The sequence below is a fragment of the Chlamydotis macqueenii genome, chromosome 22, assembly GCF_036417535.1.
Source record: "Chlamydotis macqueenii isolate bChlMac1 chromosome 22, bChlMac1.mat, whole genome shotgun sequence".
NCBI classification, from domain to species: domain Eukaryota; kingdom Metazoa; phylum Chordata; class Aves; order Otidiformes; family Otididae; genus Chlamydotis; species Chlamydotis macqueenii.
The window spans coordinates 1,854,541-1,873,668 of record NC_141577.1 but is presented as its reverse complement, the minus strand read 5'-3'; the positions used below and the strand labels follow the sequence as shown (position 1 = coordinate 1,873,668).

The window sequence follows — 19,128 nt, the reverse complement described above, 5'->3', positions numbered from 1 at the left end:
CGAGGCTTTAACTTGCTCTCCTCTCCAGGAGCAGGGGCTCTGGGGCCCTGGGGCAGCAGGGGGGCACCCATGTGGGGTGGGGGGACTCAGCTCCTGCAAACGTGCTGGGAGCGTGTGCTTACAGCTGGGATGGGGCAGCCCTCCCCCCCGGAAAGGGGCTCCCCAGCAGCGTGCCTCAGTTTCCCCGTCTGGCAGCAGGAGGTTGTGTGGAGCTGAGGGGAATAAAGCAGAAGAGGAAACAGCTGTGGGTGTGGGCTGGGAAATACCTGGAGCCTGGCTCAAAGCTGAGCCTGCAGAGGATGGGGAGGAGCGGGCACGGGTGGGCTGCTGGGACCCCGAGGGGAATGAGGGGTCTGGCAGAGCTCCTGGCCTGGGAGAGGGAGAACGAGGGTGAGGATGAGCCCTTCCCTTCCCAAGCAATGCGAAGTCTCTCTGTAGGTATGCAGTGCCCCTCTAAACCTGGGTGCCTCCAGCAATTCCTGGACCTCGAGCAAAGGAGAGGAAGGGGGATGCCCCGGCCTGGGCTGCTCGCTGGGAGGTTTGACGCTGGCTGGCTGGGGAAGCTCCGTGCCCGCTGGCGGGGGACACTCGCTGCGGAGATGCTCCCTCCAGAGACGCCGGGTACCGTGTGGTTTGGGAGGCTCGCCCCCGGGACGCTCCACACCCCAGGGTTTGGGATGCTTGCTCCCGTGATGCTCTGTGGTTTGGGATGCTCCGCTTGTGGGATGCTCCATGCTTGGCAGCCTGGGATGCTCTGTGCCTCGTGGGTTGGGATGCTCGCTCGTGGGACGCTCCACGCCCCGTGGCCAGGGCGCTCTCTCCCCGGTGCTGTGGGCAGCGAGGGGTCCCCAGACCTCTGGCGGGGGACGGGTTCCCCCAGCCCGGCGGGGGAGCCCCTTCCCCTCCGCCTCCCCCAGGAGCTGCTTCCCGCCCCCCTTCCCCATCCCGGCGGAGCCCCGGGGGCGGGGGCCAGGTAGGGCGGGGCGGGCTGGGCGGGGGAGGGCCCGGCGGCGGCAGCTAAAGGCAGGTGGTACCGGTACCGGGGCGAGCCGCCGCCGCCGTCCGACGGGGCAGGAACCGGTTTTCGACCCCCCCCCCCCCGCCCCGCACCCCCCCCCGGGCGGGGCCGTGCGCCATGGCCGGGGCGGGCGGGGAGCGGCGGGGGGAGGCGGCGGTGCTGAGCGCGGTGCGCACCGAGGGTGCGGGGCCGCCCGGCGGGACCCCCCCGCCTCGGCAGCGGGAGCTGCTGGCGGGAGCGCGCCCCGCAGCCGCCCCCCGCCCCGCCGGGACCCCGCGCTGCTGCCGCCGCCGCCTGCAGAGCTGCCTCTACAACGGGCTGGAGCGGCCCCGCGGGTGGGCCCTGGGCTACCACGGCTTCGTGTGAGTCACGGGTGGGGAGGGGGCCCGGGGTGGGGAGGAAGGGAGCAGCCGGTGCGCCGCGGAGCAGCCGTCGCTCCGTGCCCTCGGAAGTTTCTCCGTGGGAGGGTCCCCGCGGGTGGGGGCGGGGGCGAGCCCACGGGTGGTTTTCTTGCCAACGGCTCCGGTTCTGGGAGGTGAACGCGTCCCCGAGGGATGGGGCTCGGTCTCCGGGGTGGTCCCGGTGCGGTGAGCCCCGTCCCGCTGCCACCCGCAGGGTCACCGGCCCGCTCTGCCGCCGTCCCCTCGCTGTCCGTGCCTGGGGTCTGCGAGCCCGTGGACAGGTCCCCTCGGGTCCCCGTGGCAGTGTCGGGACACAGCGGTGGTCCCAGCCCAGCATCCCCGGAGCTGAGGCCGGATGGGACTGGGGGAAGGCAGAGAACGGGGAGTTCTGGTCCCCAGTTAAAGGCTGTACCCCGGGAGCGGGGGGGGGTCATGGCTGCTGTTGGTCCCCAGCGTCGAAACATCCCAGTGCGGAGACGGAACCCGGGATGCTCCCAGGAGCAGACCCTCTCCCTGCCCTGGCTCGGTGCGGTTTTCCAGGCTTCCCTCGCCAGACCTGGCCGTCCGGTGACTTTTCCAAAGCAGAATCTTCTCCGAGACGCGTGGGCTCTGCTCAGGGCTGAGTAAGGAATTCCCAAAACCCTTGGGGTTGTTTGCTCGGTGGGCTGGGACGGGACTGCAGCACTGGGGTGCCCGTTATGCACCCAGAGGTTGTGAGGAGAGCTCTGTACCGGGGGCAGGGGGGGATTGTTCTGGCTGCCCCAACCCAGGACCCCTGCTCTGCTCCGGCTGCGCTGCCGCGACACCCTGGCTCTGGATCCAGCCACAGCCATGAGGAAGGAAGCGTTTTCCCCCTCTGCCTCACACCTGCTCCATGTGTGTGCCAGGCGTGTGCCCCATGGCCCGGCCGGGTGCAGACCCTCTCTGAGAGCACGAGCCAAAAAAAAACTGACTCTCCCTCCACTTTCCGGAGCAGTAACGCAGCGCCGAGCCGTTAGTGGGGTGAGCGAGCCGGAGCTCGTTAGGAGGCAGGAAAGTGGGTCTTGCCGAGGTTAGCGCATCGAGGTGGCAGGATGAATTTGTCACTGGAGAAGAGGGCACCTGAGCTCCCCGGGGAGCGGGAGAGGAGACCAGGGCCCATTTGTAACGCCTGCCGACACCTCCGCGCCGTGCCGGGGCGATGGCGCCTACGCTGCAAATGCTGCCCTCGAGAGAGCTTTTCCTGCAAGGAATTAACAACAACGGCAGCCAAACCCCCCTGCTAGGGCACGGGGTCGGGCTTTTTGGCCTGGAAAAGTCACCCCGGCTCGTCTCGCGGCAGAGACGCGTGTGCCCGACCCTCTTCCGCCAGTTCTTCCTCCCGGCCTGTGCCTCTTCTGCCTCAGAAACGGCCGCAGAGCGGCTCCCCTTGCAGAGCCCCCCCGGGTCCCTCCTCTGCCACCCCAGCCGTGCCCCCCTGGCTCCTGGGAGAGGGGCTTTGCCCCGCCTGGGCAGGACGGGCAGCGGGAGCGGAACGTCTCCGGCGCTCAGCGGGCTGGGGAGGGTTTGTGGCCGTTCACTCGCTGACCGCAGGGCCGTTGGTCCGGCCGGGGACACCCCGAAGCCCGCAGGAAGATGCTGCAGTGGGTGCAAGACGTGGAGGTCTGTTCCGTGCAGCCTTTCTGGCTTCTTCAAAGTTGGTTTTGGTTTTTTTTTTTGGTGGTGGTGGTTTTCTTTTCTTCTCCCCCGCAGCGGATGGGAGCTGCTAAGCTCTTGCAGCGCTGGATATTGAAGTTCTCAGGAATTATTTGCGTACGTCAACAGCTGAGGACTGTGGTGGTTTTGGTTTGTGTTGGTTTTTTCTAGTGTTTTGTTTTTGTTTTTTTTTTTAAAAAGCAGGAAAGTGTTACCCCCATTTTGGAGGGGACTGAGGTACAGGGGGGAGCGCTGGTCACAGGACTTGTCCTTGGAGTCACGCCTGGCACTGCTCCCCCCCCCCACCCCGAGCAGCCCGGCTCCCAGACAGGGCAGAAAGCTGCTAAAATGGAAATACCCGCTGGGAATCGAGGCGCTTCCCTCCCCTGAGCCGTTCCGTGCTGGGAGCGCGTGGCAGGGCTGAGCTGATAGCGTTTATTGGACAAGTTCAGGCTCCTTCTGTCGGCAAATTGATCCCAAACAGTGTCACGTCCCCAGTGCCTGCTCCGGTGCTGTTCCGCCTTGCAGGAGGGTTCGGTGGCTGTGCCGTCTCTGCGGCCGTCCTGTGGGCCACGGGGGCTCGGAGCCACCCTTGGGCCCTGCCAGGGCTTGGGACCCCTCGCAGCCCCCCGTGCTGGGTGTCCCCACAGCGTTCGCAGGCAGGGGACGGCGCGAAGGCGGGTGTCCGTGCAGGTGCCAAGGCGGGGCTGAGGCGCACGGCGTTGGCCAGCCCCATCCCCTCTAACCCCACGGCAGGGCTGGGGGTCTGGGCGCTTGGGCTCGGCCGGCTCGCCAGGCTGGCGAGGCTCTGCCGTCCCCTCTCGAAATGACAGCTTCCAGCCCTGGAGCTTATGGAATAAATTGGGGAGCGTGACCAGAGCGCTAACCGAATGGCTTTAGAGTGAATAAAAACTCCCTTTTGCAATCCCCAGCTCCTGCCTTTCGCTGAGCTCGGTGTGGGCGACCTCCCCACTTGCACCAGCAGCGCTGCCAGCCCAGCCCGGGGGTCTCCTGGGGCTGCGCCGGGGGGTTTCCAGTTCAGGCTGTTCCTCCCCATCTGCCAGCCCCCACGCGTGGCCCGTGACCCTCGGGACCGATGGAAAGCGGGGTGTGGGAGCTTGTGTTGATGGTTAGGAAACTGCGGGGTGCACCAGCAGCTCAGCTCAGCGCTTCCCCGTCTCCTGGAGGGACGCTTTCGTAAAGAGCGGTTTGACCTGGAGCAAATTAGGGGAGACTGAGTAACAACCTGCCACCCCCCGCCTGAAACGCCATCCCCGGGCCAGCCGGACGCCTCCCCTGCCCGCTGCTGTTGGCAGCATCTCCCCTGGGACCGCTGAGCTGGTGGGGTTGTGTTTAATTTGAGAAAGTGTTGCCCTGTGCCGGGGGGGGGGAGGAGAAGGGGGCAATGCAGAGCTCGGGGAGCGGCTGTCCCCCGTGGCACCCCCAGCCTTGTCCTTGCTGCGCTGGCTCCCCGCGTGCGTTGGAGGGGTGGCAGCTCCCGGCAGAGCCCCGGGACGATCCCCGAGCCCAGGCAGTGGTGGGTGAGCGATGCTGGGTGGGGGCTCTCCGGAGTCGGGGCGGTGGGAAATCCCTGCTGGCTCGGGGTGGTGGGGGTGCGATGGGGACAGGAGCTGGCAGGCCCCCTCCGTGCACTGGCCAGCTCCTGGCCAGGGACCAGGCTGCTGGCAGCCGGTTTCTCCTGGAGATTCCCTGTGCTGGGATCCAGCTCCGGGAGAGGGCTGCAGTGGGCAGGACGGGTTCGGTGCCCCCGCTGCATCCCAGCCCTGCTGCAGGGTGGGTGGCTCTGCCCCGCTCCCAAATCTCGCCCCATCCCTCTGTCACCGCTCGGCATGCGGGAAAGCGCTTTCCCTGCCGTGCTGGGCATCGCCGCCGTCTTCCGTGCCCGCTCCGGCCCACCCGGGACGCTGGACGGGCTGGAGCCCCGCAGGGTTTGCGGGGACATGGCGTCGTCCCCCGCTCGGGGCTGGCTCTCCACCACCTGCTCAGTGAAACCTCTGGTGTGAAGCTCCGGGGATTTAACTTGCTGCCACCGGCGTCTCCCACCGGCACTGGTTTGGTGGCTTCCTGTCCGGTTGCTGCGCTCGCAGGGCCAAAATAAAAGGGGCTCCCCCTTTCTGAGTGGGGGGCTCTGACCCCGGGGCCGGCCCCGCTCACCTTGCCCGGGTTTGAAACGGGAACCGCGTTTGGGGGAGATGCCAGCGGGAAGAGAAGCCGGCACAGCAATTTCCCCAGCCTGATGCGGTGTCACCGGGGCATAAAATTAAGCGACTTCTGCGCAACGTGAGACTTTGCATCGATTTTTCTTCTTTTTTTTTCTTCTTTTCTTTTTTTTTCTGGTCCTACCACTCCTGTCACCCCCAGCCCAGAGTGGGTGCTGCTGGCTTGGGTGCCTGGGGCTGCCTGGCCCCGACGGCGCGGATGGGGGGAGCCCCGCAGCCGGGGGGTGCAGGGGGGATGCTCGGCCGCCCCGGAGAGGCTTTGGTTGTTTGTCCCTCCAGGCAGCGATGCCGGGGGCGGAGGGTCAGAATGGGGTTGAGTGCCCGGACCTGCCCCCTCTGCCTGGGGGTGCTCCTGCCCTCCATGTAATGAATTTGGGGTCTCAGCCTGCCTCGACTTCTCGAGGCCACTCGTGCCCCTGTGCCCCAAAGGTCCCTCGTCCCCCGCAGAGTCCCTGCGTGCCGGAGGGTGGGGACGGGACCCCTGTCTGGGGTGCGAGGCGCGGGAGGTGCATCCGAAAACACACTGGTTTTCTCCCCCTCCTTTCAGCCCGATCCTTGCCAGATGATTCAAGAGCAAAACTATCTCGGCTGCTCCGTGTGAGCGTCTTGGCACCGTCCGCAGGAGCCTTGTGACCGTGCTCCCCGTGGGGACGGGGTGCTGGGGGGCGCTGGGTGATGGGGGGGTGCGGACATCTGCAACACGAGGGTGATGGATGATGCTGCTCGCAGGCTTTTGGCTCCCGCTCACCGAAGCACAAAGGTTTTGGGGCTGCCGGCTGTCGTGCGGTGTGGGACGTCATCGGGAGCTGCTGTGGGGGTCCCTGCCGTGGGTGACACCGAGCTGAGGGACAAGGTGTGCAGCCCACAGACAGGCTCCTCGTCCCAGCCCTGCCTGCGGCACGTGTTGGGGTGCTGCATACGCCCCGTCCTGCCGTACCCACCCCGGTACCCTGGGTCCGGGGGCGAGGAGGGCTCTGGGAGCAGCACCTCTCCTCTCCTGGTGCGCGGTGGGTTTTTTTCTTCTTCTCTTCTCCGCGGTGCGGGACGGACCCTGCCATGGTTACGGGCGCAAACAGGCCCGCTACACCCGGTTATTTATATCCCCGGAGCAGACAGGCCTCCTGCTCCACCACCCTAAAGGGCTGCGGGGCCGAGGGACGGGGATTTATTAGATGCGCTGTTTATAGAGCTGCGGGCGGTGCTTGGGGAGCTGAACCTTGCTGGCTGCGGAGCCAAGCACCATCCCCATCCCTGTCCCCATCCCCACTGGAGCTGGGCTGGGGCAGTTCAGGCCCGAATAGCCGTGTCCCAGGGAGGGACAGCCCCAGAGCTGCTGCCCAGTACGGAGGGGACCCGGCAGCACCGCGATGGGGCCAGGCTTGGCCCGGGAAGGGAACTGAGCCATTGGCCAGAGGCTGTTTGCGCGCTCCTTCCCTGGCCGGGCTGTTTATCCTACGGCGCGTGGTATTTTTCCTTCCGCTGAGTTATTGCTGGGCTGTCGGTGCGAGCCTCGAACGCTGCCTGCACCTCCAACTCGGGGCTTCCTCATGGGGGGAGAGTGAAGCGGGGTACAGGGGCACCCCAGCATCACCTCCCCTTCCCACCCTGGGCACCGGCTGCTTGCTGGGGCCGGGGGCTGCAGCCTGGCCGTGCCGTCCCGCTGCGCAGGCTCTGAGCGTCGCGGTCCCGTCGGCACCAGCTGCACCAGGGTGCCGCGGCACGGCTTCTCGCGGGCTGTACCGGCATGCACCCAAAGGTGTTCGGGTGGGCACTGGGTGCCCCCTTGCCCAACGCCGCTCCTCGTCGGCCCCGCTTTCCCTGAGCTCAGCAGCTTTCCCGGCCTCGCCTGTGCCTCGGCCGGCACCGCACCGCTGGTGCAGGCGGGAGCATATGGCAGCGTCGGCTCTAATGAAGATTAATGTCAGGAGACTCGCCTTCTCCAGCCCGGGTGCCCCCGCCAGCTTTTAATTATTATTTTGGGGAGGAGCGTTCCTGCAGACAGGCTTTGCTCCTGCCAAGGTGAGAGCAGCTGGAGGGACCCGCTCTCTTTTTTTTTTTTTTTGGCCCCCTTTGGTGGGTGGGAAGAGCAGGGAATTTGGAAGGGGAGTGCACCGGCAGGGAGCCTGGCGCTGCCAGCATCATGTGGCGTTTGCCGGAGAGGCTGGGCGAGCCCTCAGTGTGGGGAATTTTGGGAGGGGCGGCCGGCTCCTGGCCCGCCGAGCTGCCTTCAGGCATCTGACCCTCTCCCTAAGCCGCTTAGGCGCAGCCGGGACCGGGCGCTTGCCCAGGCTTTACCAGTTAATTCCTAGCAGCTGATGCATTCCCAGAAAGTTGCTTTCCCAGCCGGCCCCGTGCAGCCTCGCATGCCTGTATCCTTCACCAAATCCTGGGGGATGCTGGGTGGGGGGAGGCGGGTGGGAGGCATCGGCACCCTGAGGGTGCGGGTTTCCATGGCGGCTCTACCCGCTGGCCCCCTTGCTTATGGGGACGGGTGATGAGCGGGACCCCGGCGCGGTGCAAAGTCACCGTCCCTCTGCCGCTCGCAGGCGTGTCCCCTCAGGTGTCCGGACACCGGAGACCCCCCCACCCTCCTCCGCAGCCGGGGTGAGAGGCACAAATCTTTGCAGGCTGGGAGATTTCTGCCTCCTCGTCTGCTTTGTGCTTCGCTGCCCGTGTAATTGCCTGCTAAATCCCGACCGTACGATCTTTATTGCTGATGGTGCACAAGGCAGAACGGCTCGGCCAGGTCTCGTTTGGCTCCTTGGACCAAGCACCGTGGCCAAGAGACTCGGGGCTCCCTGCCCGTGGCACCGCCGCCCTCCATGCCAGCGCGGGCAGGACGGGGGTCCCGCCGTGCCGTCGGCTGCCGGAGGAGTTAACGGCGGAACGGCTGTGCCAGAGGAAAGGGGCTCAATTAATAATTCACAGGGAGAAGGAACTGGCTCCAGCCTTCCGCCTTGCAGCTGGGAGAGGAGCATCGCCCTCCGCAGTGAGGGCAGGGCGGTGTCGGGGCTGCAATGCCCCAGGCCCCCTCGTTCCTGTAGCCGGCACATGATGCTCTGCCTCCTCCATGCTCTGGAGACCCCCATCCCTGGGGTTTCTCTGCCGTCGGTCCCGTCTCCAGTTTCCCCTCACAGCAGTTTTGGGAAGGGGACCTGCCTGTCCCCTCTAGGTTGGATTTTGAGCTGTGTGCTGCCCCCTCGCCCCGCTGCGGGCGCGGGGCTCTCGGCAGTCCCCTCGTGCTGTGCCCCGGTTTGCAGAGCCCCCCCTACACGGCACAAACTGCAGGTTCAGTGGGGGCCTGTGTCCCCTGGCTGCGCTCAGCACGGGACGGGGGGCCCTTGGCTCCCCCCACCCAAGGCCCAGCATCTGTGCTGGGTCCCCCTTGGCCCGAGGGGTCCTGCCGAGGGCACGGAGCGTCGTCCCCTCTCCCCGGCCTCGCCTGGTGCCTTCCTGCCAGCGCGGGCTGGCTCTGGTTTGGCTCCAGAGCTCCGTGTCAGCAAGAAGAGGAGATGGGAAAGTGCTCCCGAGCGGGCGTCGGGCAGCATCGCCCGAGCAGAGCCCCCGCGCTCTCTGCAGTGGCACTGATGGGTCCCACGGGCATCGCTCACCATGGGGAGGTGGTGCTGGGGCGAGGGGGATGCCCACCTGCTCCGGGACAGGGTGCCAGGGCCACCTCGCTTGTGCCGCCGGCCTCAACCCCGGCGGTGCCTTCCCGCGGTGCGTGGGACTGCGCGCCCAGCGTGTGCCCGGAGCCCCCCGCGCCTTTACGGAGCCGGCCCCGGCAGAGCCATGGCCCTTTGCACGCTGTCACGTGGGGCGGTGGCACAAGCCCTCCGCTTTCTGTTTTTAGATTTGCTGGATCAGGGGAAAAAATGTATTTTTGGAGTTTCATTTGCTTCAGCTTCAGAGTCTATTTTTTTTTTCCCTAGGTTTTACCCTTATTCTAAATGGGCCAAAGCCCCTTGTGTCTTAACCCAGCTCTTGGGGACAAGACTCTTCCCCCCGTGTCCCTGGCAGGGTGGCAGGTCCCCGCGGTGATGGTCATACTGGGGACGATCAGGAGAAGCTCTGGTCCCCCTGCCAAGGTGCGGGACCCCCTGTCTCCCTCCCTGCCTTTAATTAGAGGTGGTTTTGCCAGAGCAGAGGCTGCAGCAGAGCCTGGCACTGAGCCCCGTGGCTGCTGGAGCCTGGTCCTCCTCCTCCTCCTCCTCCTCCTCCTGCGTGGCAGCTCGGGGACGAGCAGTGCCACCAGCCCGGGCTGGCACACGGGTGGGAGCAATGTTCCCTTTGGATATGGGGCTTGGGGGGTCACCGTGAGACTTGGGGGGCACCGTGCGACCCTGGGCCATGCCCGGGGCTGGGCAGAGAGCCGGAGGGATGCTCGGGGTACAGGAGGGCGCGGGGAGATGCTGCCTGCGCTGGGCATCCCGCAGGAATTAGGCACAGTCTCTGCTTCTGCACCCACTGGCAGCTGCCCGTGGGCTCCCGAATTGCTCCCCAATTGCTCCATGCCACCATCTAGGGGCAAACCGTGTCCCCGATGGCTCCGTCACAGCCGTGGAGGTCTTGGCTGGGGGGGGTCAGGCTGTGAGGCGGGGGCCAGCCCCCGTGCCTGTGCTGACACACTCTTGTTCCAGATTCCTCCTCGTCTTCAGCTGCCTGGTGCTGTCGGTCTTCTCCACCATCCAGGAGCACCAGAAACTGGCCAACCAGTGCCTCTTCATCCTGGTAAGTGGGGAGCGGGGCTGTCGCTCGGGCTCCCCCTCCCCGCCTCACGCCCCAAGAGACTTGGGCAAGGTCACGGACAAAACCCCTCTGACCCCTTCACCGGCCCGGATTTCGCTGTCGAGCGTTGGTGTTAACCATGGCAGCCTCTCCGACACCTTGGCGAGAAGCTGCAGGGTGGCTGTACTGCTGCGGGCATCCCGGCAGCTCGGGGCGGCCCATCACCGCAGCCGGACCTCGGCAGCGCGGAGAGGCACAAAGCGCTGGGAAAGGCAGGGCAGGAGGGGCTAAAAAAGGCAACTTTCCCCCAAACTGTCAGAAATGGCTGACGCTGGAGTTCTCCCGGGTGATGGAGACTAAATTGGGAAGGTCCTTGTGACTTTCCCGCGAGTAAGCAGAACGGGGGCTTGTTTGGGCGGGAGGTAGGAGGACAATGCTGACAGCAGAGGAAAAGGACCCAGCTCGGCGTGAGCTTGGCGCAGGTAGGAGAGCCGGGCTGCTCGGCCACGCTCGACGGCCGCGGCTCCCGTCTCGCTGCCCTGATTCCCCCGGGACGGCTCCAGGGCTGCGTCCCTTGGGGGGACACCGTGCTCCCCCCTGCACCGTCCTCGGCACCAGCAATTTCATTTTGTCCCCCCCGCCAAAGCCACCCACCCGGCTGAGCCCCCCGCGTTGTCCTGCCCTCCCCTTCTCACCCTCTCCTCCCTGCAGGAGTTCGTCATGATCGTGGTGTTCGGCATGGAGTACATCATCCGCGTCTGGGCGGCCGGCTGCTGCTGCCGCTACCGGGGCTGGAGGGGACGCTTCCGCTTTGCCAGGAAGCCCTTCTGCGTTATAGGTACCGGGGGGGCTTCGTGTCACCCACGCCATGGGCGTTGGAAAAAACCCGTGCCCCTGAGCCTCGCTATCCCTTAGATTTCATCGTCTTCATCGCCTCGGTGGCCGTCATTGCCGCCGGCACCCAGGGCAACATCTTCGCCACCTCGGCGCTGCGCAGCATGCGCTTCCTGCAGATCCTGCGCATGGTGCGCATGGACCGGCGCGGCGGCACCTGGAAGCTGCTGGGCTCCGTCGTCTACGCCCACAGCAAGGTGAGGATGGGGTGGTCCCAGCACGGCCCTCCGCACACCCCCCACAAGCCCCTCTCACCCCCTCTGCCCCGGCAGGAGCTCATCACCGCCTGGTACATCGGCTTCCTGGTGCTCATCTTCTCCTCCTTCCTTGTCTACCTGGCTGAGAAGGACGCCAACGCCCAGTTTGCCACCTACGCCGACTCTCTGTGGTGGGGCACGGTAAGCTCGGCTGCCGCGGCCCCCCAGCCCTGGGAGGGGACGAGGAGGGTGGGACGGGGCGGTGGCGGGGGAGCTCCCTCCAGGCCTCCCCCTGCTCTGCCCCCGGGCAGGTCACCCTCACCACCATCGGCTACGGGGACAAGACGCCGCAGACGTGGCTGGGACGGATGCTGGCGGCCGGCTTCGCCCTGCTCGGTATCTCCTTCTTCGCGCTGCCCGCCGTGAGTAGCACCGGGGAGAGGGTCCCTGCGCCTCCCGCCCCGCAGAAACTGGGGAGAAAGGGGCCGAATCCACCCTGGGATGGTGGGATGGCCCCCGTCTCTCCCGGCTGGCGATGGCGGCGTGGCCGGCACCTGCGGACCCTGTCCCCTCCCGTCCCCAGGGGATCCTGGGCTCCGGCTTTGCCCTCAAAGTGCAGGAGCAGCATCGGCAGAAGCACTTTGAGAAGAGACGGACTCCGGCTGCAAACCTGATCCAGGTAGCGCAGGGCTGGTGTGTCCTGCCCCGTCCCTTCCCGGGGGTGCTCCGCTGTCCCAGCGCCTGACCTCAAATCTGGCGGCTGGCTCCTTTGGGCTCTGCCCTTGGATGGAGGGGCTGGCACGGGGCGGGGATCTCGCCTCCCGACCCCACCGGGGCTGATCCCGACGCCGGCGGGCTCTCGCTCCCGCGCAGGCTGCCTGGCGCCTGTACTCGACGGACGTCAGCCGGGGGTACCTGACAGCCACCTGGTGTTACTACGACAGCCTCCTGCCCGCCTTCAGGTAGGCAGGGCGCGGGCGAGGGCTGCAGGGCTCCTGGGGGGGTCTCTGTGGGGCCCTGAGCTCACGAGTGAAGTGGGCAGCCCCTGCCGTGAGGGGACACGCGGAGCCACCGAGGGCTTGGTGGGGCTGAGCAGCGCGGACGCCTTGCTCAGCCCCGGGACGCCAGTGCCGCGGCAGAGCATCTGCCAAAATTCCCAACACCCTCCTCCAGCCTCACCGTCCCCGCAGCGCCCATCCCACCCCGTCCCCTCCAGCCCATCTGCTGCCTTCCTCAGGGAAGAGGACGGTGCCAAGGGCTGCGGGGAGCTCGTGGCCCGGGCGATGGAGCTGCAGCCGGCCGGCAGCCGGCTCCGAGCACGGCGATGGTGCGGATGGACCCGGAGGGTCTGGCTGGGAGCTCTGTGCCCCATCCCTGCAGTGCTCTCGCCTCCCATGGCCCCTGGGATGTAGCCACCACGGGCGGATCGAGGACTTTTTGAAGTTTTCCCGCTGTGTTCCCATCGCTCCGAGTGCACCGGCGTTTGCCGTGGGGTCCTGGGCCGGCAGCCGTGCCCTCCTGCCTGCGCCTCCTGCCCTGCGCCGCCCGGGCGTCCCTTTGCAGTGCCAAACTCATTCCTCCATTTCACTCTTCATTTTTCCAAAGACAGGGGTCTTAACAGCCGCGGCAGCGAGTCCCTCTGGTCTCCGACCGTGGGGATGCGGCGTCCCGCGCCACATCGCGGGGCCGGGCTCTCGGCCTGACCCATCCCGAGGATCCAGCCCCTCTCCCGGCGTCCCGCCGCTGTGGGACCCTTCCCCAGCACCGTCATCCCGGGTGCCAGCAGCACCGACCGGAGCTGTTAAGAACCCGTCCTTTGAAAGAAAGCACTGGTTTCTGCTTCTTGTTTTGCTCTGGTTTTGCTTTGGTTTGCACAGAGGAGGAGCCGCCTCTGCTCAGCCTTGCTTCGCTCATCTCATTTGCTTTGGAAATTTTAATTTCTCCATCTTTTTATTTAACCCCAACCTCAGAGAGCTGGTCCTAATGTTTGACCATTTGCACCGAGTCCGCAACGGAGGATTTAGGAATTCAGAGGTGAAAAATTTGCCCGACGGAGCCCCACCGCCTTATCACTCCTTCACCCCTGGCCAGAAAAGCATCAGCCCTGCCGCTGGGTCAGGGGAAAGGTAGGAGGGTGCAGCCCCATGGCCCCGCGTTCTCCCTCCTCTCTGCTCTCTCTCTGCTCTGCTCGTCTCTGCCCACCGGCGATGCCACCGTGGTGGCCGTCACCGCCAGCCCCGCTCCCCGCCTGACGCTGCGCAGGGGCACCCGTCCTGCTCGGCTGCCGGCCCCGCTCCCGGCTGGCAGCTCCGGAGGGGGACGCGTTTGCTCCCCTTGGATGTTGTACCATCCAGAAGCCTCTTGTGATGTTCAGCTCCGCCTCGCCGCCCTTTTCGATGTGGCGGCCGCACCGGGACTTTGCGCGGGGACACCGAGCGTGGCCAAAACTGGCCCCGTGACGGCAACGCTGCCAACTCGGTGGGGCTGGAGCCGCGTGGCCCTGCTGCAGAGCCAGGCAGGGAGCAAAACCCAGCTCCCGTGGTCCGAGTTGGGTTTCACGTGCCCGCAGCAGCGGGGAGCAGCAATGCCACGCCACCCCGGCAGAGAAGAAACAAGAAAGTTGGGGGCTGCCGTGCTGCTGGTGGCGGCTGCTCGTGCACCGTGTGCCCGGTCCCCTCTGGCCGAGGAACACCCCTGAGACCCCAGCGTGCCACCGCGGCTGCTGGCCGGCCACCCAGGACATCGGCACGGCGCGGGGCCCTGGGCCAGCGTCAGGGTTAGGTGGGGAGGGGCAGTGCTGCTCCTCCGGGGCGTCCTGCCTCGGTTTCCCTGGTGATGCTGGGGCTGTGGCAGGTCTGGCGTGGCGTGGGGACGTGCCGAGCCGCGGGGCCGAGGGGACCTGCTCCCCCCGCCAGCCCTGAGGTGAGTATGGGCTTGGGGGACCGCTCCCCGCGGCAGCGCTGGGCTGGGCTCCGTTTCCCGGTGAGCAGCTGGGAGCTGGCAGGGGAGGGACTGCAAGCCCCCCACCATCCCACCCGGGGGGGCCCGAGCCTCCCCCCATGTCCTCCGCAAGCATCACCTCTCATAACATCTCATCTTCTCTCTCTCCTCCCCGCTCCTGCTCACTCCCCTCCTCTCCATCCCCCCAACCCACCCCCAAACCTTCTGTGCCCCCCGTTCACCCCCAAGCTGGAAGGAGGAGGACGCGCAGCCCCACAAGTGCTTACGGCTCAGGTAACGTTCGCCCCCGGCAAGCGGGCAGGGGCCGGGGGTCCGCAGAGCCCCCGTGATGCTGGCAGGGCCGCCACCGTTCAGCCGCTCGGCACCATGTGCCATCACCAAATCGCCTTTTGGCAGAGCTCCGCCGCCGCGAAGCCGGACCTTGCAGGGCAGGCGTTGGTGTTTATGCAGGACCTACACAAACAACTTCGCTCGTGTTTCTCGCTTCCACCGCGGAGAGGGGTGCCACGGCCGGGTCCGGTGCAGCGGGAAACGCCCACGGACCCCGCGCCCAGCGCTGGGGCGCGGGCACGGCCGGGGGGTCGGGGACGTGGCAGCCCGAGGTGGCCGTGGGCTAACTGTCGTTTTCTCCTGTGTCTCTGCCCTGACCCCCCAGTCCCGTCTTTAGTGGTAAGCGGAAGCTCTTGCGGACGTGGGGCACGTGGAGACGGAGGTACTGCGTCCCAGCTGCCCACGCAGCGCCGGGGGGCACCGGGGGTGCATGGCGCTCCGTGCCAGGCTGGCTGCGGGACGGAGCAGGGCAGAGAGGCCGAAGGACGGTCCTTCAGCAGGGGAGGGGGTCTGTGCATGGCCTGGGCTGAGCTGGCTGGCCTCGCTGCCCCCCGCTGCCCCCCGCCGCCAGCCCTGCCTCAGTTTCCCCCACGGTGCGGCAGGGGTGAGCCCTTTGGTCACGCTGACGACAGCAAACTGAGGCGCTGGGATAAAGCCCATCCTGCGTCTGTCCCGCAGCCCGGTCCCCCAGGACGCAGCCCTTCCCATCCTCTGGCACAGCCCGGCAGCGCCGCGTGCCGCCGGCTGCAGGGGCTCGTGGCAGCCCTGCTCGACAGCAGCCTGCATGGAGGGGCTGGGAGCCCAGCCCCCTGCCTGGACCCCTGCCCGGGCCCTGCCTTGTCCTGGAACTCCTGGCCCGGGAAATTCAGGAGGCTCCCCAAACAGCGGGGTTTCACGGGGCGTGTTGTGCAGTGGGCGCGGGGTTTGCTCCATGTCCCCCACGGCTTTGGCTTCCTCCGCTGGCGGAGCTGCGCATCTGCTTGGCCCCCTCGCATGGCTCGGGGTCTGCTGGTGGTCCCGCGCCACACCAGGGGCAGCACCCGCCAGTGTTTTTGTGTCGGTCCTACATAAACGATGCCTGTTGTTTCGCTCCCCCCCTCCATCCCAGCGGAGCAGCTGGTTTCAGGAGCAGGGTCTGAGTTAGGCAGTGAAGCCTGGAGGAAGAGGAGGAGGAGGATGGACGGGTCTGGCTGGGCACCCCAGGACGTCCTGTGCCGGGTGGGCTGGGGCAGGAGCAGGGCTGCTCCCCGCAGTGCCGGTTGCTCTGCCGGTGGCTCCACTTCGTGTCCTTCCCCGCCGTACCTGTCTGTCTGTCCTCCTGTCTGTGCTCCTGGGAGGAAAAGAAAGATGTTTAGCGTGACCCCAGAGCCACTCCCGCACGGGCATGCGGTACCGCCTGCTCCTGGCCTGCCCGCCGTGTGCCGGGGGCTCTCGGTGACCCCGGGGACAGCCATTCCCATCCTAGCCCACCGCGCTGGGCGCCGCGTGTGCCCGCAGCGGGGATCTGCTCCCTTCCCCATCCCCGTCCCAGTCCCCCGGGCTCCCGCTCGCCTCTGACGCCGCCCGCCCCGCTCTCCCGCGCAGCAACAAGATGGGCATCAAGGAGCGCATGCGGCTGGGCGGCTCGCAGCGGCAGGGCGGCCGGGGCAGGCAGTACCTGGGGCCCCCCCTGCACCGCTCCCCCAGCACCGAGGACCTGCCCGAGGCCGCCAGCCCCACCAAGGTGCAGAAGAGCTGGAGCTTCAACGACCGGACCCGCTTCCGCGCGTCCCTGAGGCTCAAGCCGCGGACCCCGGTGGAGGGTAAGTCCTGGGGGCCGGCAGGGTTTGGGTCTGGCTGGGGGGCTGCGGGTGTTTTGGGGGGCACAGGGGGACAGCCCTCGGTCTCCGCTGCCCACCCGCAGCCGACTGCCCGCCGGAGGACAGCGGCGAGGAGAAGACCTCCCACTGCGACCTGGCCTTCGAGGACATCATGCCAGCGGTGAAGACCCTCATCCGCGCTGTCAGGTGAGACCGTCCCCTCCCGTGGCCCCCAGCGTACCTGCTGCCGTCCCCAGCTCCTCCTTGGCCCTCGGGGATGAGTGGACGTGTCCCGAGAGCCCCGGTCCAGCCCACGGTGGGGGCCGAGCAGGGAGCAGGGACGGCTCCCGGCTCAGCCCCAACACCGGGACGGTGATCAGGACCTCAGCGCTTTGTGCGTGCCCTCCCCAACCCCCCCGGGTGTCCCCAGTCCTCCCAGTGCTCTGCAGCCCGGGTGTCCTTGCAGGATCCTGAAATTCCTGGTGGCCAAGAGGAAGTTCAAGGAGACCTTGCGTCCCTACGACGTCAAGGACGTCATCGAGCAGTACTCGGCCGGCCACCTGGACATGCTGGGCAGAATCAAGAGCCTGCAGATGCGGTGAGCTGCCCCGAAGGCGACGGGCACCCTGGGTCTCCCGCTGCAAGGGGTGCTGGCCTGCTGGGATGCGTGGGATGTGCTCCCGGAGCCCTGTCCTGCCTCGAGTGACGGGCTGTGTCCCTCCAGCGTGGACCAGATCGTGGGCAGGGGGGCCCTCGCCGTGGACAAGAAGGCGCGGGAGAAGGGGGAGAAGCTGGCGCTGGAGACAGAGCTGGTGGATGAGCTCAGCATGATGGGGCGTGTGGTCAAAGTGGAGAGGCAGGTCAGGAGGGGACAGCCACCGCGGAGCATGGCACCGTCCCTTCGGTGCCGGTGGGATGGCGAGGGGGCCGGGACCCCCGCGTCAGCGCTGCCCCTCCCTTGCAGGTGCAGTCCATCGAGCACAAGCTGGACCTGCTGCTCGGCCTCTACTCGCAGTGCCTCCGCAAAGGCTCCACCAACTCCTTCAGCCTGGCCGCCGTGCAGCTGCCCCGCTGCGAGCCCGACATCACCTCCGACTACCACAGCCCCGTGGACCATGAGGACATCTCGGTCTCTGCCCAGACCCTGACCATCTCCAGGTCGGCCAGCGCCAACATGGACTGAGCGGGGAGGCGGCGGGACGGATCCTGCCGGCCGCAGCCGGTGGGACGGGATGCTGGCCCGTGGGAGCGGCGTGGCGTCGGGCCCCATCGAGCCGCGTCCCTCGCTGCGTTACGCAAACCGCAAGTCTTCCTTTGCGGGGGAGCGGCTGCCCGCTCTGAGGATGGGGTGGGAGCCCGTGGCACTGCGCCGTGCCGGACCACGCTCCTGGGATGCTCCTGCCCTTCCCGGGGGGTGACACCCCCCCAGCTCCTGGGGCCTTGAGTGCTCTCCAGCCACGGCGGGGATGCTCTGGGCTGGCCCATCCCCCGGGGGGTTTGGCCCGTACCCCCAGCCCTCAGGACACGTCGAGCTCCCCAGCGGGGTCCTGCCCGGTCCCCCGGCGCCGAGCCAGGGCCGCTGCCAGCTATGCAAGGCTCCGTCTCCCTCCTGCCGCCGGTGCCGAGCGGAGGGCTCGGGGCACGACCCGGCGTGGTTTCACCTGCGCCGCTGCGGGTCAGGGCCGCGGCGGGGGTCCCCGGCGGGCGGGGAAGCAGGGGTCTGTCCCCCCTCTCTCCGCTGCCTGGGTTGTTTCCCTGCTCGCAGCGCTGCGGCTGCACCTCTAGAAGCACAGCAGAGCCTTCTGCCTGCCCGCGCATGCTCCCAGGGCAATGTATCTATAGGAGGTAGCTATATACATCTATTTATGCAATAATGTCTGGATATGCAACACCCCCGGGGACAGCCACCCGCGGGGACCTAGGCAATAAGCAACCCCCCCTCCAGCGCACAGCTGGACCCTGCTGCCCGTGGGGAACCCACCTGGGTGCCCCTGACCGAGGCCCGAGGGTGGCCCTGGGGTGGCGGGGCTGCAGAGGAGGGTGGGACGCGGGCGATGGGGACGGTGGTCCCCAAGGAGCATCCCTCCCTCTCGTGTCCTGACCCCTGCCCTTGCTGAGAAGACTCCGTCCCCACCGGGGCCTGCAGTGCTCAGTTCGTCGCTCCCCGTGTCCCCGTCCCGCGGCGCCGGGCTGAGTCAGGCTGGAAGCGACGGTGGTCGTGCCAAAGTTTGCCAAGCTGGGGCTGGCGCCTGCTCCTGCGTGGCCAGGGGTCCCAGGGGGTCTCAGTATCCTGTGGGGATCGGCAGGCAGACCTGCCAGGATCTGAGCCGGGCTGGCGGGGACCCACCGAGCTGTGGGATTCGCGCCCCCCCCTTCCTAAGCCCCCCTATGCCTCCACTCCTGGCAGCAGGGACCCCCCTGACCCTGCTCGTTTCTCTTGCCTCGTTAGTGCATGTGGCCGGCACGGGCCGTGCCAGCGCCGCTCGCAGCCTCCCCCCTGCTCCTGCTTCCCTCGCCCTGGGGCGCCCGTGCCCCCGGCCGGGTGCCGTGGGTGGGCAGGCGGTGGGTCGGTGCGCGGGTGCCGTGGGCGCCCGGCCGCGGGGGGAGGGTGCATGCGAGAGCTTTGGCCGCAGCCACACGCAGGAGCTAACTCGTAGGACCCTCCCCGGGGCTGGCTGGTCCCCGCAGACCCCCCCCCCCCCCCCAGCCAGCGGTAGTTACCTCACTTGATTAACTTATTAATTTATTTGTTTCATTAAAATTTGGAGTAGAGGCTGCCTGCCTGCCTGCTCTCTCTCTCTCTCTCCCGGCTCTCCCAAGAGGTGGCACTCCAGCCCTGCCGCCGAGCCCCGCGGCCGGAGCACCCAGGCGTCCGGCCAGGGCACC

At 67.3% G+C, this 19,128-nt stretch overlaps 1 protein-coding gene across 2 annotated transcripts; it reads left to right on the top strand.

The window, feature by feature from the left end:
• The first annotated feature begins 1,135 nt into the window (after positions 1 to 1,135).
• KCNQ4 (potassium voltage-gated channel subfamily Q member 4) lies at positions 1,136 to 18,920 on the top strand. 2 transcript variants are annotated; one of them, XM_086764971.1, is made up of 15 exons: positions 1,136 to 1,380; positions 9,974 to 10,064; positions 10,773 to 10,899; positions 10,977 to 11,152; positions 11,228 to 11,353; positions 11,464 to 11,574; positions 11,736 to 11,831; positions 12,026 to 12,114; positions 13,123 to 13,278; positions 14,342 to 14,386; positions 16,028 to 16,245; positions 16,347 to 16,449; positions 16,709 to 16,840; positions 16,967 to 17,102; positions 17,207 to 18,920. In XM_086764971.1, the coding sequence occupies exons 1-15, from the start codon at positions 1,136 to 1,138 to the stop codon at positions 17,423 to 17,425; spliced, it is 2,070 nt and encodes a 689-aa protein (XP_086621097.1). In that variant the 3' UTR covers positions 17,426 to 18,920. The 2 variants fall into 2 exon arrangements, with proteins under 2 accessions (XP_086621097.1, XP_086621099.1); XM_086764973.1 differs by lacking the exon at positions 14,342 to 14,386.
• The last annotated feature ends 208 nt before the right edge of the window (positions 18,921 to 19,128 follow it).